Genomic DNA, 25,903 nt, shown 5'->3' with positions numbered 1-25,903 from the left:
AAAGGCAATTGCAAAGTCTCTCCAGTATCAGTTTGGGAGTTTTTCCCTGTGTAGCTAAATGTAGCTAAAGTTTCTGTGAATGTTATGATAGAAGCTCCCTTTGGTGTGGTTAGTGGGCCTCTGCGTGCTAATTCTACTGGATGAGGAAAGTTTCAGGGGTCAGTCCTCCTTTATGGAAAACATAAAAAAGCAGGTCTTTGCTTCTTAATAGCAAAGTATAGAAGAATAAGTCAAGACTTTTCTCCTCTGCCATTTCAAAGCTTGCATAACCATCAGAGAGAATCTGGTGACAAGAAAGAACCTAACTGCAAAGTACTTTCAGAGTTAAATAAAGAAAAAAAGATTTCTGACAGCTGACAATATTCTTTTTGCTTAACCTCTTTTAGCCTTGTTTCCACACTGAGCTGTGTAAAAAATATTCATCTTGTATAACTTTATTGACAGCAATTTTAGAAAATTCTTAATTAATTGCTGTCCCACTCAGTCTAATACTAGAGGGTAAAACTGAGAAAAACTGCAAAACAGTCCATCGGTTACATTAAAACTTTAATAAGTCTGGCAGAAAAAAAATTGCTCTAACACTGGTTTATTATATTTCATTATAGCAGCTCTCATTTCTGTCTTCAGTGTTATATTCTTTAAGCTACTTAGTTTTACTAATGCATGTATTTGAGTCATGGTTAATGTGAAAAATAAATTTATATCTTGGACTGTAAATGATATATTAGTAGGGGGAGAAAAATCACCCTAGATCTGGTACCATTGCTAGAATTTTCCATGTGGGGAACTGTAGTAGTTGGAAGAAATCTAAAATTCAAAATAGTTTAACACTTATATTGTACATGAAGCTAACTTTAACTTCCATATTAAAGTTATGCATGCAATGTTTTGAGCTAACATGGTTTTACTTAAATCCTACTCCCAACTGATTTTATTGTCCTGATTAAGACTAGATCTATATTTTCTATGCAGAAGAGGATCATGCTTTTAACCCCCAGGTACATGGAATAGTTATATTCATGAGTCTACAGTGTTGGATCAATTCTGTGGAACATATATGAAATCACAATATCTTTCAACTGTGATGAGTGTGGCTGATTTTTCTCAATGGGATTTCTTCCATATAAAGACGAGAAGCTCTGATGGCAGGAAGCCAGAAAATTTGCAGCTGGTAACACAATCTACAGGAAAAGAGACAGAAAGATTTTTTTTTTCGCAAATGGCTGTGGATAAAATTATTGTGTCTTTCTGTTTTGTATAAATATTTTGTGATTTTTCTTGTGATGAAAACAATATTATGCATATTTTATTCTGTAATTTGTAAACTGAAGATATTTGAAATAACTTCCTACCTTTCTAGAATATTGCAGCTTTATATGAATGTTTGTTTTTGTTCCCTCTGTATCTCTTGACCTGTGTTTATGTTTGTGTGTCTTCTTTGAATTGAGCTCTTTCTTTCCTGTACATGTAAACTTTTATACCATCTGTATTACTATGTCTTTTTATCCCAAAATTGAGAAATACTATTTATTTGAAAGTGATTGTAATATATGCTATTAATTCCACTATTACATAGTTGAAAATTAAGTACTAGTAGTTTTGCTATACATGACAGACTAAAATACTATAAATTTGTATATTTGTATCTGGTAATGCTCACTACCATGTCAGTGATTAGTTTAGTAATCTTGTACAAAACTTCTAAAATCAGGTTATAAACCATCTTTAAAGACCAAAACAGATAATGACATGACAATAGAGAACACTGGCCTTGACATTTGCAAAGGCTTATTTATAAAAGGAAACATACATGAAGAAATTTAGACAGTTTTTGCCATGGAACCAGTGACTAGTGTGAATAACGTTCACAAATAGGTCATACTTGACAGAGTGCCAGTGAATAAAACTAGAGCTATTTTGGAAGCTAACTCATGACATATGTCATCTAAAAGGATGGGGAAAGAAAACTATCATGCTAAGGCTATATTTTTCTGGTTGACATGGCAGGTTTAGAATGTAGAACCAGAGCAGAAGCTGATATTGTGCTGCTGGTGGATGGCTCATGGAGTATTGGGCGGCCAAATTTTAAAACCATCAGGAACTTCATTGCCCGTATTGTTGAAGTTTTTGATATTGGTCCTGACAAAGTACAGATTGGTAAGTTCTCATATGCTGGAGGGAAAATGAAGCGTAACTGCTACACAGACACATAATAACTGAGGAAATTATGGCTTTTTTTCCAGGTCTTTCACAGTATAGTGGTGATCCCAGGACAGAATGGAATCTCAATGCTTACCGAACCAAACAGTCTTTATTAGAGGCTGTAGCCAACTTACCATACAAAGGAGGCAATACTCTAACAGGTATGTCACATTGCCAGGATTTTCCTTAAGCTCCAATAAAAATGATTCTAGTAGCTGACCCCAATATTGTTCAGTGAACTCAAATGTGTCCAAGATGGAAGAGACTTACAGTTCAATGCAGTATGTTTGGAAGAGAACAGGTGTAGCATAGGCTTATAAACTCAGAGGAAGTCTGGAGAAATGTGATAAAAGAGAGCTTGGATGATGAAGAGTTTGTGTTACTATTGAGCATATGAGAAGTTGAAAAGTCATCATGTCAGGGTTTGGATGAAGACAACCAGGACCCAGAAGGAAAACTAGAAGAGATCAGATAGGAGGGTGCATAAAAGTTAAGAGGTTAGAGACTTTGAGAAGGCTTAAATAATATCAATTGCTGGTAAGTCTGGATGATGGGCTGCAATTAGATTACAAATACCTCGAGAAGGAAGTAAATTGTGGAATTATGTAATCAGAGTGAAATCACTAAGATGAAATAATCTCTTTTACCGTAACTACTATATGGAAATAGGTTATTGTGATGGTTACTTTCTTTGTATCATGCTAGGAATGGCCTTGGATTTCATCTTAAAAAACAACTTCAAGCAAAATGCAGGCTTAAGGCCCAGAGCTCGCAAAATTGGTGTTCTCATCACTGATGGCAAATCACAGGATGATGTAGTCACCCCTTCAAGAAAACTCAGAGATGAGGGAGTGGAACTGTATGCAATTGGTAAGTATTATATGAAGAAATGGCCTGCAGCAGCCTCCTCCTGCCCATCTGCTAAATTCACAGAGAAGTGATCACACACTTAAGTACCTGAAAGAGTATTCAAAGAATGTGTTTAGAGACTTAAGTTCATGGTATTGTGCCTCATGGCCATAATTTCTAATGAACTTTGTTTTCATGTCTTATCTGTAAGGTATTAAAAATGCAGATGAAAATGAACTGAAGCAGATTGCAACAGATCCAGATGACATCCATGCTTACAACGTTGCAGATTTCTCCTTCCTGGCTAACATTGTTGATGATGTAACCACGAACCTGTGTAACAGTGTGAAAGGTCCAGGTACATTACATTTTCAGTCTATTTCATCCTTTTTCCATTTACATGTTTGCACTGCCAATTCCTTTTTATTACTTCTTGGGAACACTATGTAGTCCTGGGCTGTTTTTTCAGCTGCTGGTGTGAGGAAGTTGTGCAGACCACCTGGACTACCCTGCAGGGGTTCTTCCTTTCCTTTCAACAATGACTGTGTTATGCCTAACACAGCATGACGTGGCTGGATGTGCCTTCTTTCTTTCCCAGAATTATGAAGCATGTTTCTTAGTTTGTCAGCTTTTTGCCATTGTGGCAGGTTCCTTGATGATACTCCTCCAATGAGGATAATTTCAGCAGCCCTGCTTTTTTCAAGTGTTTATGTCTAACAGCCCGAAAGCAAAGTTGAGCATGGAAAACCAGTAATGTTAGCTGATGGTTCTCCAGTGAAATGCTAGTGTTGAAGGTGGAATAGGAGTTACAGGCAGCTTGTTTGGTGTTGAGAGTGTGATGGTGAGCTATCTCTTCATGAAGTTGTAATTCCTGAGAAAACAGAAACATAAGCAACTACTTAAAGTGATTTTTCTTTCTTCCTGATGATATAAGATGAAAGAATATTTTTTTCAATTTGCTTCCGCTTGTAGGTGATTTGCCACCTCCCTCTAACCTAGTCATTTCAGAGGTGACACCTCGTTCTTTCAGACTGAGATGGAGTCCACCTCCTGAGAGTGTTGATAGATACAGAGTTGAATATTACCCTACCTCTGGAGGTAGTCCTAAACAGGTTAGTTCATCTTTGACATTGTCCATAATAACCTTGGACTTCCACATCATGGTAGTATCATTCTGTAATTTGTGCTGTGTATAATATAACAGTAAATGAAAAAAAGGCTCCCAAGGTCAAGATTATAATGCCTTGGTAAATGATACAAAAAATTACAAAAAATAGGAGCATAAATATAACTTTGGTTGCTTTAATACCATGAATCAAGGAATAAAATGTATCTCTTCAAAACACTTGACTGCTATTTCTAGTAATTCCTTTCTGTTCCTGTTCCATTGTCATATATTGGTTTAAATATGTCTATACCAGCAATTTTCTGGCCATAATGCAAAAAACTTTCTTGTTAATAGAAAAAAAGACAGTAGGTGATAAAGGTGTACTTAGATTAACACTGTGTGATGGTACTTTGAATATGTGCCTAAGTATGTATTCTAAACTGTTTAATGCACAGGATCAGACTGATCTTGTGGTTATTACTTCTCTACACAAAGAGTCAGTGACTCACAACCATTGATTGTAGGCAATCTGAATTGCTCATCACTCTCTTCAACCAGACAGAATAGTATTTAGGAGAATGAAGTATTTGAGAGAATGAAGTTAGGCACCTCTGTGTACCTAACTCTGAACTTTTCATCTCTGAATGTTGCTTTTAAATCTAAACTCAGAAAATTCATGGGAACTCTTTACTCATGGAGAGTTTAATCTTAGTAAATCATGACCTCAGGATTTGGCGTTTGATTAAAGTTGGAGCTGTCAATACAGTGTACACTGACTTTACAGCTTGACTGCTTCCTGGCATTTCTGTTCTTCAAGGTGTTACCATGTGCTGTAACCATCTAGATTATCCTGGGTGTTTGAAACCTTTTCTCCAAAAGTGGTAACATATGTCCCTGGCGCTTTCTTTATGCTGTTTACTAATATAGAAGTGTAAACCATACGTGAAAGTAGAATGCACAGTAAGTGATGCTAAATATATCCAGATCCATTTGAGACAAGTGTCTGTATGAGATTTACCTACAGCTTGGTTTGCAAAAATATTGCTATATGGTCAGAAAAAATACGTAGAAGATTAAGACCATACTTTATTTAGCTCCTTACCACTGATTTCTGAAGAGTTTCACAAGGAATGATTGTTTTTCTTAGAGATAAGATTGCAAATATATTTGTTGTACAGTTGTTAACATTGCTTCTCTTTTATGTAGTTTTATGTGAGTAGAATGGAAACAACAACAGTTCTGAAAGATCTGCAGCCTGAAACAGAATATGTTGTTAATGTGTTCTCTGTGGTAGAAGATGAAAGCAGTGAACCTCTGATCGGCAGGGAAACAACTTGTAAGTCAGAAATGGATCTTGAAGAACATGTTAACAGCCAGTTTGGCACCTGGGGAAATATCCAGTAGAACTTTTAGCACTATGGGCTTTCTTCTTAGCAGAAAAAAAATTTTTAATTTGAATGAATAAACTGTGTTGTGTTACACAGGCTGTTCAGATCTTGTCTGGAAAACTTCAGCAAAGTGAAACTGCAGTGTGGTAGAAAATGTTTGTCTTGTCTTCTTTCCAGACTCATAAAGCATGGCTGTACAAAACTAGAACAATAGACATGAATTATAAGACAGATTTTAAAAATTACTGAAATCTGATCATATACAAATGTATACTCCTGTATTTTTAGGCTAGGTAATTAATTCCTGCTACTATCAGACAATAGCATAGAAATTATTTCTAATTAGCAAAAAGTCAATTCAACAGAGTTATGCCACTTCTATGAGATATAACTTAGCCATGTTTCTACTATGAGTTGTCCACATGATTGATTTTAGATATATTTATGTTGAATGCAACATTGGGTGACTTTTCTACCTCTTTAATAACATTGAAGAAAGGACAAAATATCCTTTTTGTAAAGATCCCAAACCAGTTGTGTTGTTTCATATTAGAGCATTCATGTGAGTTAATATTGCTGATTAGAATATTAAAGTGTCTGAGGGTAAACTTGTAAGAGTTTTAGCTGTGTATATAGCAAATCTGTAGCCTCATTCAAAATGGAGTGACCATTATCTCATTCTTAAATTAAGAACCACTTAAAACACCGGTGCTTGTGGATCGCCTTTCTACCACCCATAATGTACACTAATAGCCATGTGCAATATTCTCATAGTACCCACAAGTAGTGGTACTACTTGTGATATAAAATATGAAGAAGGTGAAATAAATAAATGAATATATATTTTTTATTTGACAGTGCCAATCTCTTCAGTTAGAAACTTGAATGTTTATGATATTGGATCAACCTACATGCGAGTGAGGTGGGAACCTCTCAATGGAGCTACTGGTTATTTGTTAACATATGAACCTGTGAATGCCACAGTCCCAGCCACAGAGAAAGAGGTGAGAGAATGTGTCTTCATTTCCTGTGCTCTACCAGAAATAAATTAAGAAAAACTGTTAGATTATCATAATAGTCAAAAGACTGGCATGTACTTTTGAAGTGCAGTGAACTTACAAAGATATTGTATACAATGACATCAGTCAGGAAGCTGTAAATATACTGTGAATCTCACAAACAAAATTCCCTTGAAATTAAATCATTGCTTGCTTTTCTGCCATTGCTTTCTTCAGTTTTAAAACATGATGTGTTACTTTTCATGTGCAGATGCGTGTTGGACCATCAGTGAATGAGGTGCAGCTGGTAGATCTCATCCCCAACACTGAGTACACTTTAATAGCTTACGTATTGTTTGGTGATATCACCAGTGACCCACTCACCACTCAGGAAGTGACGTGTATGGACATCTTGATTTTTACTTTGTCATTGCTTCAGCAACATTTAACTTTATTTCATGCAACAGTTTTTATTTATTTTGTTTTGTTTAGAAGACCATCTTAACAATGTTTTAGGCATTTGCTAACACTCATTAATTTCCCAAAGATCTAAAGGCAATTTCAATGCAAAGGGTCCAACTATTAAAAGAGGAACAAAACAATTTTTTGTTGAATAGTGAAGGAAGTTGGCTTGAAAATCTTGTGGTCATAGTGTTTTAAAAGGTCTCAATTTTGGTTGCATTAACTTAGAAACCTTGTTCCCAAATTCAGACATTCTCTGAAGTGTAGAAAATAACAAAGAAACATTCCATATCAAGAAAAAAAATTAATCTAAATATGGCTTCCTTTTTTATAACTTTCCTTAAATATTTCCTATTGGTGAAGGCATGTTTCTGGGCTAGATGCATGCAGTATGCTTATTTGTATGTCCTTAAGAAATGTTAAACCCTTAAATGAAAAGTGGCTATTGTCGCCAAAAGTTATGATTTTAAACACTAATACTTCTAAAAGTATTGTGCTCATAATTTACCAAGGTAAATCTACGTACTTTATAGCTATATTGTTCATTACTGGGACAATAAGCTCCTAAACTGTCTCATCTAATGGCAAGGACGATGAACTTCTTAGAAAGTGAATGCCTCCATTTCAATAAAAGATATGCATAAAATAAAAGATATTTACTTGCATCTGTAAGAGACCTATACCTCTGCCATGAATAGTATTTTCACTTACTACTGTCATTATTTTTACAGTACCTTTGCCTGGACCCAGAGGCTTAACAATTCAGGATGTTACTCACAGCAGCATGAATGTCCGTTGGGATGCCGCCCCAGGGAAAGTTCAAAAATACATCCTAAGATACAAAATAGCTGATGACCCTGATGTAAAGGAGGTAAATTCTTGAAAGTACTAAGAAAGAGTTTTATTTCAAGGAGCTAGGTTACTAGCTGTTATGTTTAACAGTAAGAGTAGTATTATAACCCACCACCAAGAGTAAAGAACATCAGTTCATGGTGATTGCAGTCAGGAAAGGGTATTGATTTCTTGGAAATGGAATAAGCACGAGATGGATTTCTTTGGGTACTCCCTTCTTCCTCCTCCTCCAGAGAGAAGGACTGGAGAATTTTCCTGTGCTTTGGTAAACAGCCATTTCTGCTGTCTGGTTAAGTGTCATCTTGCCAAGGTCTAAGAACAGCTTACAATTAAGAGGACAGGATTGTGGAATAAAGGTATGTTAGCCCCTTTGCCGACTGTCAGAACATGTGTGAGCATTGTTAGAGATGTCTTGTAGTTAGGTACAAGCTTTCCTTGTCTGTGCTGCTTGACGTGAATCAGCTCTTGGAGGATTAAACGTGTTTTTATAAGGAAATGAGAATTTTCTTAAGTTTTAGTCTGGATCCTTGTTTCCAAAAGAATGAAGCCGTGACTGATCCGTAAGTACTGCATGTATCTGATATAATATGCTTTGCAAGGGAATTAGTAGATAGCACTCAATATTTGGGTGTAAATTTAGGGGTAAATGGCAAAACGTAGTGCAGAATACTTGTCCTTTTTCAGTACAGGTATTTCTGCCATTAAATCAAATGCAGAGTCAGAGCAATTTACAATTCTTAAGTCACTATTTTTATTCTTAGGTGGAAATTGACAGACTCAAAACCAGCACTACTCTCTCTGACCTTTCCTCCCAAACAGTGTACAATGTACACGTTGTTGCTGTATATGATGAAGGAGAATCCCTGCCAACAAAAGCAGAAGCTGTCACTCGTAAGTATTCTTAGTAATCATTATTGTGGTTGGTTTTGCTTTATGTTCTATTAAAGTTGTGCATGTTGCAATACGTTATGTGGAGCTGTCATTTAATCTGAGAAAAATTTTACTTGCATTTGTAGCATTATTTTCAATTTAACAAACCCCGGGAATCTTAGATTCCAGTGTCTTACTGCAGTAAACACTGAGACTGCAGTCTGCAGAGAGGTGACAGAGCAACTCAAGCACAACTATTTCTGTTTAGAGGCTGAAGGAGAAGTGTAGTGTAGAATGGGTAAGAAAATATGAAGACAGAGGAAAGGTTTAGCAAATCTATGCAGGAATCTAGGAAAGTGAGTAGGAAGCTGGGCCATATGCTAGAGGATTAGAGAGACATGATTTTGCTTCTCATCCAAGAGAGTTTTTGCATCATGGAATATGAAATCCGTCTCTGCTTCTAGAGAATCATCAAGGTGGTATTTGAGTACCTGTGCTGGTTTAAAAGTAAACAGGTAGGACAAATGAACCCATCTACAATTCACTAAAGATTACAATAAATACAATTATACAGAAAAAAATTGGTTTTAACCTCCCAAAGACAGGTGTATAACCCGGCACCCTGGACAAGAACAGAATGGTGTTTTTAGGCCCTGTGCTGAGCACCACGGGACCTCCTGGGTGTAAACTAAAAAGAGAGGAAAACCTGTTGGTCCAGATGATGGTCACGGTTCTGTTAAGTAGTGATCGCAGACTTGTTGAGAGTGGCAGTCACAGTCCTCTTGTTGAAGTTTTGGTCCTCCTCTGTATCTGACAAGTGGTACTAGAAGTCTCAAAACCATTATACGTGCTCAAGCTCAGGTGGGAATGCCCAGGACCTCCCCCAGGATGGAGAGTTTCACAATGGGTGATTTAACTCTGTGATCATGGGATATTTTTGGAATCTTTGATGGTCAAGATGTTGCAGCTCCCTATTATGCCAGTCATTGTGGACTATTAGCAGAGATGATCCCTCAGGCTGGGTGTGAAGGTGCTAATACTTTTCCGAAGGGGAGTTATCGCAGCTGAGTCATTTGTGTGAAGACAAAGAAACGCTCCCCTGCCTTGCAGGGTTTTTTTAATATCCAGCTTGTAGCCCAAGATGTCAGGTGTACCCTGTGCAGCTGCTGCAAACAATTCATTTATTAACAGTCCATCAGAAATTACACAGGGGGTGTAGAATACACAGTTTTGGTTATACCTGCATAGTGATAAACTGGTCCCAGCCCCTGTAACTAGGACAGTACCTCAACAAATAGAGGCAAGGAATTGGAGTTGCACAAACTGTAAGAGCTGATTTCCATACAAGAGAGGTGACAGACTAAAAGGAGAAAGCGGGTATCAAAGAAGCTCTCATCCTGATCTAGGCTTATGATTTAAGAAGGTAGTTAACCAAAAGAGCTACAACAGAAATGAGCAGTGTTATCACAGCCCCTCAATCTGATATGAAAAAGAAGAGAAAAAACATTCCTACAATCTCTTTTTTTCTTCTGAATTTTTTGTAGCTTTATACATTTAAAAATGTTTGTGAGGTTTTGTGCTTGCTGTTGGGCTAGTCTTTTTTCTATAGCTGTGGTTTTGTGTGAATGTGTGTGTAAGGAAAGAAGAGGACAACTCTGCCAAAGAAATTATTTTTAGTTTAATTCTCTGGTTTTACCTGTTTGTGTATTTCTTCCCAGTGGCTGTATTATATTTAGCTTTCTTAACCTACAGTTAACCTCTATGAATTCTTTCTAAGTAAGTGGTGTAATTCAGTCATGTCTTATTTAGCTTATATAAGAATTTTAAGATTTGGGAGACATTCATGCAGGAGATTGAGCTCTGTCTATGGGAGTTGATAATCACTCCTAACTCCACAATGTAAGAGCTAGGACATCAGTTGTTGTGAGTAGGCATGTGAGTTGTGATCTCTGCTGAGGTCAGTAGAGTTGCGTCTGTTTTATCCGGTGAGGTGACCTAATGATGTGACCTTATGAAGGATGAAGGACAATTTGCTTAGTGTAGGTAGGATGGGTTATATGTACTCATTAGAAGCATGGTAACTGAGAGGTGAATCTCCTACATAATTTTCTAAATTCTTTGTCTGAGTAATTGCTTTGTTTAACTGTATTTATTTTGTAGTTACATTTTGTGGAATAGTTTTTCTTTTCTCATAATAGAACCTGTGCCAGCACCAGTCAATCTCAGAATCACAGATGTAACCACAAATAGTTTTAGAGGTACTTGGGATCATGGAGCTCCAGATGTCTCTCTATATAGAATAACCTGGGGACCCTATGGAAGATCAGAAAAACAGGAGGTAAGAATTAGACAGCCACCATAAGCTTCCATGGGCAGTTTCTCAGAGAGTATATTTTTAAAATCAGAAATGTAATTGAGAAATGGCCTATAAATTGCAAGCCCTCCTGTTGTGTGCAATGGAAATTCAGTCAGAAGGTGTAGAACACATACTTACAGCCACTTGCAGTGATGTTACGGAGTAAAAAGTTCCTCAGTTACATCCCACTTTTTATTTGTCTGTTTTGTTTGTTTTGGTTTTGTTTATTTATTTTTTTCCTTTTTTTTTTTAATTTCTCCACAAGACTATCTTAAATGGGGATGACAATAGTTTGGTCTTTGAAAATTTGAATCCAGACACATTATATGATATCTCAGTTACTGCCATCTATCCTGATGAATCAGAAAGTGATGAGCTCATTGGCAGTGAACGGACATGTAAGTAAATAAAGGGATTCTACATGTTGTTATTCATGATTATTAAAACAGAAAGCATATACATACAAGAATTCTGAAAATTCTTTCTACTTTTTTCTAGTACCCTTGGTACCTATCACAACACAAGGTAAGGATCTGAATTTCCCGGTATTGTACTATTAAGAAAAACCCATGGCTATCTTTTTCTAAACTGTGACAAATGTTGACATTAAAAAGCTGAGATCATTTAATAAATATTATTGTGTATTTGGAAGAATACTAAACAGTAGATTACCACATGTTTATTATTTTACAAACATTACAGTTTATGTTCTCTTTTACTTCATACATTCTGCTCTTGATCAGGCAGTCATGCAGCCCTAAAAGTATGAATGAAGTATTTGTCCCTGATTTTTGGTGAATAACATATTTATTCTTTTCTTTATTGCACTTCTTAGCCCCAAAGAGTGGCCCAAGAAACCTTCAGGTGTACAATGCAACTTCACATAGTTTGACTGTGAAGTGGGATCCTGCCAGTGGTCGAGTGCAGAGATACAGGATCATTTACCAGCCTATCAGTGGAGATGGCCCTGAACAGTCGGTAACTAATTTTGTAGTGCTGTAGTTTTTCAATCTTAAATACAACCTTCTGCAAATCCATTAGAATAATTTCTTTTCAAAGCACAACATTGTATATTTTAATCACTTTTTAGGTGAAAATTTCTATTTATAGTGAAACAGTATATACTCGTGCCTTTTTCTTTCTCCCCTTTCAAATCTGAGTTAGAATGCTCTTCATGGAGCAGAAATTACTTTGGATGCATCCTGTTTTCTTGAAAATCACAGAGTCATAGAATCGCTTCAGGTCATCAATATATATCTATAGATATAACTATAATAAAGTTAAAATGTGTTGAGGAATAAGTCAAGCAGCATGTAAGACTACAAATCACAGATATAGTTATCAGAACAATCAATGATTCCTTGGTTATTTTCCATTTCCAGAGTTTTCAGTTATTTTCATGGTGTGGTTCATGTGCTATCAGAGGACTTTGCCATGGAACATGCTGTTCAGTTGAACAGTTGAGACTGTCTCTCACTGCTCTAGGGTCAGAAAAACCACCCAGAAGTAGCAGTTGCAAAAAAAAAATGCACGCAAAACATATGCTAGGGAAGTGTTTAAGGTGTTTTAGGCTCTTTTAATGGGATTGAGCAGCTGTAATGATATGGAGAGCCAGTACTGTATGGTCAGCCAGCTTTCCCTGTGTCGTCAGCAAGAGCTGTGTTGACTACTGGCAGCCTACACAGCACAGCCTGGGAATGGTAATTCAGTCAGCCTGTTTATCAGAAATGTGCGCTACTTAAAAATGCCCCGCAGTGGGAGGCTGTTGTGGTTACTGCCAAATGACTCAGAGGAACAGTCTCAGATGAGAAACATGCTCATTTAATTTGCCCTGTAATTGGAGATCACACATGTTCAGAAGTGTATCTAGGAATATTTACTTTAGAATCAATTGGATACTTACACATCCATTTTAACTCTCTTCTGAACAACGTGCATTTGAGTTGAGGCAATCGAAGTATTGAATGAATTTGAGCAGTTTAATACAAGTTTAGGGAGAAATCACTAGAAAAAAAGGAACAGCAGTAAGGTTAATTAATTACTGTAATTAATTACTGGCACTGGAGTAAAAAGAATTATGACATTCTGTTGAAATTTGTGCAAAGAATATAGTTAATAGACTTAATTACTCACAGCTGGATAGAGTTCAGCAGTGGCAGTTGGAGAAAACACGTCTTTTTAAGGAGAGCCCACAGAACACTTCTCCTCTATTCATGGCATTTAAAGTCTGTCTGCAAATAACTTTGTCATATGATCATAATTCCTTGACTGTTTTTTTTAGTGCGATATTTGATTAAAATGTAGTTGCTGAGTAGGCAGTAGAGCTGTCCCTACCAAAATAGTTAAAACAGAATTTCTGGAAGGTTTTTATTGCCCTGTCTGACATTTAATGGCCTCAGCACCAAGACGAAGCATGGATGGTTTGAAGACAGCTCTGCAAAAACTGCACACCAAACTACAGAGACCGTAATGATCATTTAGGGTCAGATTTTGAAAGGCAAACAGATACTAAAATGGAGAGGCAGCCATGGTGGGATGATAAAAATATTTATTCTTTGAAAAGAGCTTTGTACTTTGCTTGTAAGTTAAAATATTCTACTTCTACAAAATGTGAAGATGTATAAATGCTTGCTTGTTGTCAGTTCTTCATAATCAGATGCTTTTAAAGTTTGTTATGACAAACACATTAGTTGAATTGGCTTTGAAAATGTGCAGATAGTCTTAAAAGTACAAAGGATGCTCTTGAGCAAGTGTAATTACACACTATTAAAAGCCAAAAAGCTCATGAGTATCAAATGTTTAAGATCTAAGTATTATTCTCAGTGTACTTTAAATCTTTAACTTAATTGGTGAAGATTATGATCACAGGATTATATGTAAAATAAAAATTAGATAATAAAAATAAAAAGAAGACAGAGTCTTAACAAAGATGTTTCAGAAGCTGAAGTGTCATGCTGTAAAATTTTTGAAATCAAGGAGAGGCAATGTTGATATTGTATCTAATGTATGCTAGAGATCTACAGAGTGTTGGAATTTATTCCATGCTTGCATTCTACCTGAGAGTGGAGCATAAAGAGCCCAAATGAGAGTTTATCGTAATTAATAAAAGACTCTGATTGATTTCAATAGGATATAGTCATTTACAGTATAGTTTGTGCTGGTAAAGAACCGGCAGTTGATACATAGGTGTGGTTATATGCAAGTTTGGAGATTTTAAAGAATAGTAGCTTTGTGTCTAAACTTGCTAAGAATATGTGTTAAATATTATTGCTGTTCAATGTCTACTCTCAGTGTCACTCACAAGAGCATTTCAACATATGATACATCATAGTGTTTTCTACTCTGCATCAAATGCTTACATTCTGCACTGTAGCATTAAGCACAAAAGAGGAAGTATAAAGGGTATTTTAATGTTTTTCTGTTGTTTTGCTGAAGACTATGGTTGGAGGGCGGCAGAACAGTGTAGTGATACAGAAGCTGCAGCCTGACATGCCATATGCTATTACTGTGTCATCAATGTATGCAGATGGTGAAGGGGGACGAATTACGGGACGAGGCAGAACCAGTAAGTAATTTCTTCGGATCTTATTAGGTGCAAAACAACATTGATGTATTGCTTTTCAAATTAACATGGAAAAATTTCTTGTGGTGAAATTAATCCCATCTGTATTTGTCCTTTGGTGGGTTTCAAATATCTAAAGTAAGAAGATCTGTCTACTGGCTGCAGAGAAACCCTGGACCACTACCTCAGACTGGATGCCTGGCTTTTAAGGCTGAAAAAAACCCTAACGTCCCTATGGAACTTTTTTGTCATTTAAATTTTTTAATTGTTGTATGCCATAATTTAGTAAACACCTTAAAGCATCAGAAGGCATGTAACTCTCATATGGGTGCTGTTAAGCACCTTCAGTTCAGAGACTGATGCATTGTCTTGATCCTGCTATAGAAATAACTGGGTGATTTTCTATCGAAGACACTCCAGGCATAAAAACAATTTCACTATATTTAACTAATTGTTCAAATATAAATTTATTAATCCACTTGTACATAATTTAATAATGAGCTTGCAATGGAAAGTCAGAAACAGCAATGTTTTTGATGAGGAATGAAGAAAAAATCCTAATGGCCTCATTGCATAATTCTAAAATAGTGCCCAGAAATAAATTTATTTTACTACGTTTAGCATTGCTTATGCTGGTTGATGAGGCTGATGTGTTCTGATTAATGAAGACAAATAACATTTCCTAAGGAAACTTTACACAGTCATGATCTGACAGCACAGGTGAGAGAATATGGTTCCATGTTTCTGACAGCTCATTGATCTGTTTCAGAACCTCTCACTACTGTGAAGAACTTACTAGTTTATGACCCAACCACCAGTACTCTAAATGTTCGATGGGATCATGCAGAAGGAAGTCCTCGCCAGTATAAAGTGTTTTATGGACCTACAGCTGGAGGTGCAGAAGAAATGGTAAATTCTTCCTGTGGATCTCTCTAACTGCCTCAGATAAATTACAGCTCATGGTGCTGGTCAGAGAAATGCTACTGAGTGAAGTAGGTCTTGTTTGCCTATGCACTGGTTTTTTTCCTGTTCATGACTACCCTGGAGAAAACGCACAGCACCTCCCTGAAGTTCAGTTGCTCTCATATGTATTACAGATGTTTGATTTTATATAGTAGACCATTAGAAATTAGTTCTTAGCACAGGGATTTAATGCCGCACGCAATTTTTTGTTTATTCTTAGGGCAGTGGGTGTGAATGTAAAGCTGACTTCAGGGTGCACAAAAGGTGCTAAAGTTAGCAGAACTTATTTCCACCTATTTTTACTGCTAAGCAGTTATGTGACTGTAGACAGTCAGCTGCAATGATATTTGTGAAAGCAGAAAAATCCACATTCTAATTTCCTGAAATTACTTAACTGCTAAAGAGCTAAAAAAATAATGAAAATAGGAACCCTACTCCAGACTGTGAAATATTATTATTTCCCAATTGTGTTTCTTTTTCTACATCTGTGCAATTTAATGTGCCCATGAAATGGGAGGTACATGAATAGCCACTGTTTCAATAGCATCTAGAGTGCTACTGATGACAAATATGCTTAAATGCAGTGGAGTTTTATTTTCTAACATGACCTGCTCATTACTTCTTGTCGCTAGCATGTTGTGATGTTATTTAAAGTTTTGTTTCTTTTTTTTTGAATTAGAAAGTGACCTCTTAGTGCCTTTGAGATGCTAAATAGTAGTCATTAAAGAGATCACTGCAGATTCTGCTACTACCATCAACAGAACAGGATCTGGACCCAAAGTGAAGATAGCTGTAAGGGATTGTATAATGGAGGATAGAACTTAATAATTTTTCTTAAATCTGAGACAGAACCTTTTTGAAAAGTAATTCCAGTAGATACCATGAACTCTGTTATTTTAAGCTTCACCTTCTGTAGTTATTATCACATCCAGTCTGGAAATGAAATGTGGTAGAGGAGTGAGAAACAAAAAAGCTTACACTTTTTTTACATATTTATGTAAGTGTCATGCCCCTACCTTTGTCTTTAAATTTGTAGACCACAGTACCAGGAAACACAAACTATGTCATCCTAAGGACTCTCGAACCCAACACACCTTACACTGTAACTGTGGTTCCAGTTTTCCCAGAGGGGGATGGTGGACGTGTCTCTGACACTGGAAGAACTTGTAAGTTAAATAGCCCTTTTCAGGAAATGTTAGGATTTTTTGTGTGAGTGGCTCAGATCATTAGAAATTGATTTTACATCAAAAGTGGAAGTTTATTTTCCCGAAAGCTAAAGCACAAATGCAAAAACTGTTTGCCATCTTGGTTATGGTTTCAGCTCTGTAACTTAGTTTTCTTTGCTTATTTGTGTGGAGGCTTTCAGTCCATTTATCTCGGGCAAGCTCAGCTCCTAAGTTGTGAAGCGAATTTACGGTTTACCTCACAGAATAGTAAAATTTCAATTGTAGTGCCAGTAGCAATACCAGTGAACAAACACCAGATATTGGTTTTAATCCATGCCAATGTCTGTACCATGTACTTAAAATTTCCCAGGAAGTTTAAGCTCCTAATGTTAACGTGAGCTAAAATGTGTAGTTTGTGTCTACTTTTCATACATGTCTGATCAACAACAGGATAACAAAGTGTTATGATCATACTTTCAATTTGCAGTATAAACAGGTACTTAACTGCCTAGCACGGATGTTTGAGAAGACTAATCACTGAGATTCTTAAATTGTAGGAGCTAACAAAAGTAATGTGTTTATCTTGGGCTGATGTGTTTTTTATTTTCCTTTGAACTCTGTTGTAAATTCAAGTAGAAATATAACTTACATAAGCAACTTTGTAAAACTCAAATTAAATTATCCTTCGTCTAGTGGAGAGAGGAACACCAAGAAGTGTTCACGTTTACAATCCCACACCAAACAGCATGAATGTCCGTTGGGAACCTGCTCCAGGTCCAGTACAGCAATACAGAATTAATTACGCTCCACTGACTGGCCCAAGGCCATCAGAATCTGTAAGTAATTTAGTTTTTATACTATTCATCAAAAGTGTGTGGAGAATATTGCTTCCTTCAATGAGTGTAAAAAAAATAAAATAATAAACTCAGGCCAGCTATCTGCCCAGGAGTGTCTCTGCTGAAAACAGAGTGTCTATAGGAGTTTAGTCCATTGTAAATTAAGGCTTAAGTTGGTGAAATGAGAGACATAAGAAATAAGACTCTCCTATTTAAAACTGCATATTGAAAATTGAGTATCCTTTATCATGTTGCAGGTAAAGATGACTAAATTAAAAGCTTTTTTTTCTTGTAAGAGAGAAGGAAATAACAAATATTTCTTAGGAAATATTTAATTATGAAACCAGATGCCAAGTTTATGTGATTTTACCACTAAACCATTTCCTTACCCTAAATCATTGGTGTTTAAGTAGGTCTTGGTGAGCAGTGAAGTCTGGATATGGGTAAAAATTTACCCTTCAGATGTGAAGACTTCTTGGATGTGTAGAAATAAGTGCAGTTTTGAAGCTTTGACTGTGACTGTACACAAAATGTACACCTATATTGTACATGTACAGATGAATATGTTTTTATGTAAGGAAAGTTGAGAATTTTTAATATCCTTTATATGTTAATAGGCTGTGACAGACTTTACATTTTATTTTTCCTTCCTACATTTTTTTTTCTGAACTATTTTCATGTAAAATTTAAAAAATAACAACTCTATTTGCAGAATGATAGCTCCTTATGTATTTGTCCTTTTTTTTCCACCTTCTATTGAATTTTTGTCAATATTATTTGGTTATTTTAAGTTTGTATTACTTTTCTTGGATGTGTGCAGCATGGTCATGTTCCCAATTTTTCTATATTTCATTCAAATTGTTTTCTAAAAAGACATGATATAAACTCAAGCTCTATTTATATAGGTTCCTTTTGTTTCTGTTTTAGATTGTGGTACCGGGCAGCACTCGTGATGTGATTCTGGAGCGCTTGACTCCTGACACTGCTTACTCAATAAATGTTATAGCTCTTTATGCAGACGGAGAGGGAAATCCAAGCCAAGCACAGGGAAGAACATGTAAGAGGCAGTCAGTACTTGTGTTGTGAAATATATGTCAAAATTTGAATGTGGAGAATTTATGAAGTTGGTTACAATCACAAATAATATGAGCCATTTAGTGCAACTCTGAGATTAATGTATCTAAATTATGACTGAAGCAATTATAGGCCTCCATGGGAGGGAACTTGTTGTCTGTCAGTTGTGGTACATGCATAATCCCCAATGTAATTTTCACTCGTGAAATAAGCTTAATTTGAATGTTTAGGAGTTTAAAGGCTGTTCTTAAAAATTCACTTACAGATAAATAACAATTTGTCTTTAAAAAAAAAGCACATTAAATGGGTAGAATTAGTTATCAATAAAAAAAAAGTACTTTATGTTCTATGTCTGACATGGTAATGTATGTGTCAGTCTGCCCAGATGTTTGGTTTTTTGCTGGGGATACTTAAACACCAAAACCTCTTTGTTACAATTTAGCTTGTGGGATTTTGGTTGGCTTACATTTAGCTTCTTTAAAATTCGTTCTAGAAATAACGTATAGAAACTGTCAATGGCAATAATAGGTCACCTCTTTTTTGCTGCTTCTATGCTTTCTCTGTTAAATCCCCATGTTCATCTAAAACTTGCAGATGTGACAGGCTGTAGTTACACTTGTCTGCAGGAGTCTGAGAAGCCGAATGTATGTAGATGCTCACTTTGCACATCCCCTTGATGTTCTCTCCCCTCCATACTGCTCCAGTTCCTCCAGTTAGGCCCTATTTCCATCTAAGACCTTCAGGCACTGCTGTATTATCATTGACTTAATCTACCTGTGTATATTTATTCAAGATTTCAGGAAGGGCCCTGGGCTTTGGCTTCAGGGCAGCTTTTGAATTGATGAGGGTGACACTGAACTAGAAGCATCATGCTCCATACAACCTTCTGTATGTTCATTCTTTAGTGCCTCGCAGTGGTCCAAGGAATGTGAGAGTGTTCGATGAGACTACAAACAGCCTTTCTGTACAGTGGGATCATGCTGATGGGCCAGTTCAGCAATACAGAATCATTTATTCACCCACTGTGGGAGACCCTATCGATGAATATGTAAGTTCTGTAATTCCTTAATAAGCACTGAGATGTTCTCAGTTGATTCTTTAGGCTGCGGAAAAACAAAGATGCTTGTTCTACATGTAGTACATTTTGCAGGCTATATGGCTTCTTTGTTCATTATCAGTGCTGAGAAGCCATGGTTTGTATGAAATGGGTTTATATTCATGAAGTTGCAGAACATATATGGTTTAATGATCAAATTTGTGTGTAAAATAATCTTAAATATGTGAGTCATGCATTAATCAGAAGATTCTGAGCAGAACCTCCTTCCTGGCATTTAATTTAAGTGCAATACAATGAATAACAGAGTGAATTACTTCACACTGTTCATTATGAAATCAGTGTGCTAAGATACAAAATAAACATAAGTCAGCATTTTATAAATTGAAGAGACTTGGCAAAGTCCAATAAGAAAACAATGGTAACTTTGATTCAGCATCTAACTTGCTGTTGTAAGTTTAGGTATGAATTTTAAGCATTTGTGTTTCATTTCCTGCAGCTTAATGATAGTGCAAGTTATAGTCTGAAACTTATAAAATTCACAGAGTATTTATAACAAAGCTAAACTCAGATCCCATAGAAGTCAGTGGCAGAATTCCTGCTGACTGCCACCAGCCAAAATGTAACATGTCTAGAATGCTATCTAAATGCTATTATTGCTTGTATATTATTATATAATGCATACTGAAAATTCACTGTTTGGAAATTCCCTACTGGACCTGTTAATCAGGACACATATATTTATCAACACATATCTTCTTTGCAGAAAACACTTGAAAATTCATAAAAACAGAAAATCTCAAACAACTGAAAATGCTGACTGGGATATGCTTTTGAGATAGATTCCTCAAGTTACTTTCCATAGTTTCAGTATTTTATGGAGCTTTATGGAGCGATATTCCTTTTGGGATTATACCTACATTTTCATTAGAAGGTAGCAATAGTGCATGGCTGCACCAGGAAGTTGAGATTGAGGGATACATAATAGGGACGTTTTTATATATCAAAATATTTAGACCTTCCTTCTCAGACTAACTTGTTTCTGCCAAGAAAGTGATATCCAAAGATGAAGGTAATGAAAAAGTAGAGATGAAACTGTGGACTAGTGGAAATAACTTGGACTTTCACCCCCATTTTATGAGCTTTTCCCTGTCTTTATGTCTCCAAACACATCATCATGACTTCTTCCTTTCTATGAGGGAACAGTACTGAAATCTTGGTGAAGAACTGCAGCACCTCAGTCTGATGTGAGGGTTGGAATTGAAGAGTCAATTTGATTTATCTTTTTGTGCTGACCACAGGGTTTTATAATTTGAAATAACAAAGACTAATAATTGTTTATAGGTTATAACCCTTTATATATCCTGAATGAATTTTTTTACAGTGCACATAAAAAAAAATTGTGCCAAATGTCAAAACAAATTTTGGGTTCTAGTAACTGTCATTACTGATCAGTTACAAGACTGTGAGTGTGTTTACCTCTGTTTCTTTTGTGTTCTAGACAACAGTTCCTGGGATAAGAAATAATGTGATACTACAACCACTGCAGTCAGATACACCATACAAAATTACTGTTGTTGCTGTGTACGAAGATGGAGACGGTGGACAACTGACTGGAAATGGGAGAACTGGTAACTAGTTTTCATATTGTGTATTCTTTTTAAAATATAAGACGTATTCCTTGAGCACTCCACCATTATTAAGGTTTCGTTGTTAGTTAGGTTTTTGATGTGGTTGTTACCTTGTAGAGTAACAATGTGCATTTCTAGAGGTTGAAAACCAGTCACTAGTCTAATCAGAGTGGTTTTCTTTCTTTTTAGTTGGTCTGCTTCCTCCTCAAAATATGTATATAACTGATGAATGGTATACACGATTCAGAGTTTCCTGGGATCCTTCACCATCCCCTGTTCTTGGCTATAAAATTGTATACAAACCTGTGGGTAAGAAAACCTATTCATTCTAAGTATACCAATTTCAGAACAGTGAGTAGCTAATGGCAGATCAGAGTAGAAATCATATGTATCATGAAATTTTTGTGCTAAATGATCTATTTATTTCCTTTGTTGACTGATTTTCCTGAAAGCTTAAGTCTTATTATCAGTGTTTTGTAAGAAACGCAAACTCTCAAACACAGTTTCATATGTTCAGTTACAGAGATTGAATTGTATAGTTAAAATTTGATACAGTGACCTGACTTGGTTTTCATCTCTTTAATATCTCTTGTCCTTCTAAGGGCATGACCTGGTATGTGTGAGATGAGTACTGGACAAGTATTTAGGTGTTATGGCCTTCAGAACCTTTGTTTTATATGACAGTCAAGAAATATACATACCTTTCTAGAAGTTAAACACAAAAATTGCATAATAGTCTGTAAAGCTGTGTTTATGTTCTGTTTGCAACATTCTAATATGCTAAAATATAGGAAATCAGTATGCTTTGTTTTAGATAAAATGAGACTAACATTTACTGGTGTAAGAGATGGGGAATGGTTTTGTAGTTCATGTAATCATGATTCTTTCTCTCTCTTTGTACTTAATGCTTCCTTTCAATTCAAGGTTCGAATGAGCCCATGGAGGTTTTTGTGGGAGAAGTGACTTCCTACACCTTGCATAATCTGTCTCCTAGTACTACTTATGATGTGAATGTTTATGCCCAGTATGATTCTGGAATGAGTATACCTCTGACAGATCAAGGCACTACATGTAAGTCAGAATAATTTTGTGGTCATGCTAGATACATAAGCTGATCTGAGATAACATTGATTAAGAGAAGATTTTTAAGGCTGGTTGTTAGAAAGCCTGAGTATCCTCTCATGGAGAATACTTACCATCTGTGCATGATGTAGATCTTAAAAATGCTAAGCTTGGGAACAGTAAGGAAAATACATTTTTAAGTAATGATTTGATGATATAAAATTTTCTATTCTACTTCCTAAAATTTTATTAAGCTATAGTTGAAGTCAGATTTTAAGTCTCCAGGGTACTACAGAATCTAACCATGTTAAGCAGGTCTAGTCTTTTTGCTTCTCTGCTTTTACCTCACAGGAATGTCCAGTGATTGAAACATCAGCATTTCAAAATGAGATAATTGTAATGATGGCTTCTCAAATGTCTAAAAATTTCTTCAGTTAAGGTGAATCAATCATCCTGAGTTTTGTTGACTTAGTACGTTCTTTTCATACTGACAGATTTTGATTTTTGGAAGTTTCTTATTTCATAAAGAAATCAACTTACTTCATGTGAAAACTCAGATGGGCTGTTACCCAACATGGGAAGGGTATCAGATTTTGGGCCTTTGTAAGTGGCTAGGCAGGGATCTCTAGGGCATAATATAAAGAGACTGTAACTGGAACTGCTCTTTCTTTCTGTGAGGATTTTTAAAAATGGAGTTCTGGATCAGCACTACTAATATGATTTTCATTTTGGTGTTCTTTATCCATTACATGCTGTTTTCCAGAGAACAGTTTATCTCTTTCTCTTTTCACAGTATATTTGAATGTCACTGACCTAACAAGTTACAAAGTGGGTTGGGATACTTTCTGTATCCGATGGTCACCTCATCGGTCAGCAACTTCCTACAGGCTGAAGCTAAACCCAGCTGATGGTAAGTGCATTTTATTTTTTGCATTTTCTGGAAACATTATTGTCTAATGTCAGTGACAGCAACACTTCTTTGTCTTTGTGGCAGTCACTCACCATAAGCCATGATACATCTGGTTAAGCTTTAAAGATCTGAACATAACCTGGTTTTCTCTAGTGGTGAAAAAGCTGCAAAGGTGGAGTGTTGCCTATTGTCAAGTGAACTTTCATTAGTGGGAATCTACTAGTTACCTGCTATCACATGTAGACTGCAGTGTCACTCCCCAGTATGCTCCAGGGTTCATAATCACCACACAGTCTTGGTCTAGAAAGAGTTTTATGGGACAAGAATAAGACTGCTGTAGCATTGGCTCCAACCTTCCTCTCAAGAGGTCTCAATTTCTACACTTATTTGTACACATATTGAAAGGGGAGTAGTGAGTTCTAACTGTCTCTCCCTTTGGCTTTTTTCAACAGGTTCCAGAGGAAAGGAAATCACAGTACGTGGATCAGAAACGAGTCACTGTTTTACTGGCCTCTCACCAGACACAGAATACAATGCCACTGTCTTTGTTCAGACCCCTAACCTTGAGGGACCTCCAGTCTCTATGAGGGAGCATACAGGTAGGTAATAGATACTGTGCACCTTAAATTTTGGCTGTAGAACTTGTCTTGTTTCAGCTGTAGAACTTGTTCTGCTCCTAAATGGCTTTCAATACCTCTTTAAGTGATTTTCTTTCCTCTTTCTCTCAGTGTTATGTCAAATGGAATTTATGAGGTAAAGAAAAATTTCTATGCTGTTCTTCAAACCAAGTATTTACTAGCACTTGGTTGAAAAACAGATCCTTTATCAGAATGCTGTGTTACTGAGCTCATATAAAAGTGTACCTTCTATAATGAAATCTTTTACTTTTTGCTTTTAGCTGTAATCTCATTATTCTTGTAACACAAGAAAGTTTTCCTTGCCAATTTTAATTTTTTTACATTAGTGAGAAGACATTAGAATCTTTCTGTTGTATAATATAATATATAATCTAGAGTTTTTTCCTTGAATGAAATAATTTATATGAAGTAAAAAAATTATTATTTCATTTCAGTCCTCAAACCTACAGAGGCACCAACTCCACCACCTACACCTCCTCCACCTCCCACAATCCCTCCAGCTCGGGATGGTATGTTTATTTCTAGAATCATTCAATATTTTTTATATAGTTCCTGCACTACTTCATAATTTAGTTCCATTTTTCATAACTTTAAATAGATTCAAAACTAGTACAGCATTTTAGGAAAATGAAGTTTGAAACCTTTCCTAATGCCATCTCTTTGTTCTAGAGCTTTACTAGACTTCAACATTTCCTTATTTAGAACAGCAGTTTTTTCCGTTTTTTGGAAAAAAATCATTTATATTCTATAGCTCTGCAGCAAGTCTGTGAGATTAGCTGCTCTCAGCAGACAATTTATGTTTTATGGTAGCTGCTCAAAAAAAAATGTAATTGAAAACATTTGTATTTTATTCTTGAGCTCTTCCTCATTTCTTGAACTTTTCTTTGAAATATTTTAATAAATGTTTTTGAGTTGAACAATAGTCATCTGCCAGGTTGACTGTGTGGTAGTAGGCATTTGCTGAATATTGATCAATCTTGAATTTTCAAATTTTGAAGTAATGATTTTTATTTTATGATGATATGGTTGATTTGTTTTAAGACTTCCTTTTCTTCATCTTTCAGTATGCAGAGGTGCCAAAGCAGATATAGTGTTCTTGACTGATGCTTCCTGGAGTATTGGTGATGATAACTTCAACAAAGTAGTGAAATTTGTTTTTAATACAGTAGGAGCCTTTGACTTGATTAATCCCGCTGGAATCCAGGTAGGTTTGTTATTTCAACTGGTTACATTTTGGAGGGAAATTGAATGTGAAGCTGAATCACTAGAGTCACATCTGATTTTTACTTTTTTTCAGAATGGTGTCATTTTTTTTTGTATTAGATTGTTGTACAGCACACGTATATGGGTGTGCATGTCTATCATTTATTAAATGTATTGATTGTTTTCTAAATACAAAGGAAATCCATTATATTTTGAAAGGTTAATATTCTGAAATACAAAAGTTTTGGGTGCTGCAATATAAGAAAGATATTAAGCTCTTAGAGAGCATCCAAAGAAGGGCAAAAAAGATGGTGACAGGCCTTGAGGGGAAGCTGTATGAGGGGTGACTGAGGTCACTTGGTCTGTCCAGCCTGGAGAACAGGAGACTGAGGGGAGATCTCATTGCAGTTACAACTTCCTTGTGAGGAGAAGGGTCACTACTTTTCTCTGTGGTGACCAGGAAAGAAAGAAAGAGAGAGAGAATGAAAGAAAGAGAGAACGAAAGAGAAAGAAAGAAAGAGAATGAGAGAGAGAAAGAAAGAAAAAAGAAAGAAAGAGAAAGAAAAAAAGAGAAAGAAAAAAGAGCGAAAGAAAAAGAGGAGAAAAGAGAGAAAGAAAAAAGAAAGAAAGAAAGAAAGAAAAAAGAAAGAAAGAGGAAGAAAAAAGAGAGAGAGAAAGAAAAAGAGGAGAAAAGAGAAAGAAAAAAGAGAGAAAGAAAG

At 36.0% G+C, this 25,903-nt stretch overlaps 1 protein-coding gene across 3 annotated transcripts in view; it reads left to right on the top strand.

Moving 5' to 3' along the window:
• Window positions 1–25,903, top strand: part of COL12A1 (collagen type XII alpha 1 chain) — a 102,545-nt gene that overhangs the window by 41,066 nt on the left and 35,576 nt on the right. For all 3 annotated transcript variants that reach the window (XM_027645020.1, XM_027645022.1, XM_027645021.1), the window contains 27 exons: window positions 2,008–2,157; window positions 2,244–2,363; window positions 2,908–3,072; window positions 3,263–3,409; window positions 4,024–4,163; window positions 5,366–5,495; window positions 6,406–6,551; window positions 6,817–6,946; window positions 7,739–7,878; window positions 8,621–8,750; window positions 10,928–11,067; window positions 11,351–11,483; window positions 11,584–11,610; window positions 11,921–12,063; window positions 14,521–14,650; window positions 15,417–15,556; window positions 16,647–16,776; window positions 17,470–17,612; window positions 18,540–18,669; window positions 19,592–19,734; window positions 21,242–21,371; window positions 21,561–21,680; window positions 22,296–22,442; window positions 23,227–23,343; window positions 23,796–23,942; window positions 24,416–24,490; window positions 25,046–25,185. In XM_027645020.1, the coding sequence (XP_027500821.1) occupies window positions 2,008–2,157; window positions 2,244–2,363; window positions 2,908–3,072; window positions 3,263–3,409; window positions 4,024–4,163; window positions 5,366–5,495; window positions 6,406–6,551; window positions 6,817–6,946; window positions 7,739–7,878; window positions 8,621–8,750; window positions 10,928–11,067; window positions 11,351–11,483; window positions 11,584–11,610; window positions 11,921–12,063; window positions 14,521–14,650; window positions 15,417–15,556; window positions 16,647–16,776; window positions 17,470–17,612; window positions 18,540–18,669; window positions 19,592–19,734; window positions 21,242–21,371; window positions 21,561–21,680; window positions 22,296–22,442; window positions 23,227–23,343; window positions 23,796–23,942; window positions 24,416–24,490; window positions 25,046–25,185 (3,533 nt within the window). The remainder of the gene's footprint in view (window positions 1–2,007; window positions 2,158–2,243; window positions 2,364–2,907; window positions 3,073–3,262; window positions 3,410–4,023; window positions 4,164–5,365; window positions 5,496–6,405; window positions 6,552–6,816; window positions 6,947–7,738; window positions 7,879–8,620; window positions 8,751–10,927; window positions 11,068–11,350; window positions 11,484–11,583; window positions 11,611–11,920; window positions 12,064–14,520; window positions 14,651–15,416; window positions 15,557–16,646; window positions 16,777–17,469; window positions 17,613–18,539; window positions 18,670–19,591; window positions 19,735–21,241; window positions 21,372–21,560; window positions 21,681–22,295; window positions 22,443–23,226; window positions 23,344–23,795; window positions 23,943–24,415; window positions 24,491–25,045; window positions 25,186–25,903) is intronic.

Source organism: Corapipo altera, unplaced genomic scaffold, assembly GCF_003945725.1.
Source record: "Corapipo altera isolate COAL_440 unplaced genomic scaffold, ASM394572v1 2, whole genome shotgun sequence".
In the NCBI taxonomy this organism is placed as follows: domain Eukaryota; kingdom Metazoa; phylum Chordata; class Aves; order Passeriformes; family Pipridae; genus Corapipo; species Corapipo altera.
The sequence above is the reverse complement of the archived record's forward strand: the minus strand, read 5'-3'. Positions and strand labels throughout refer to the sequence as shown.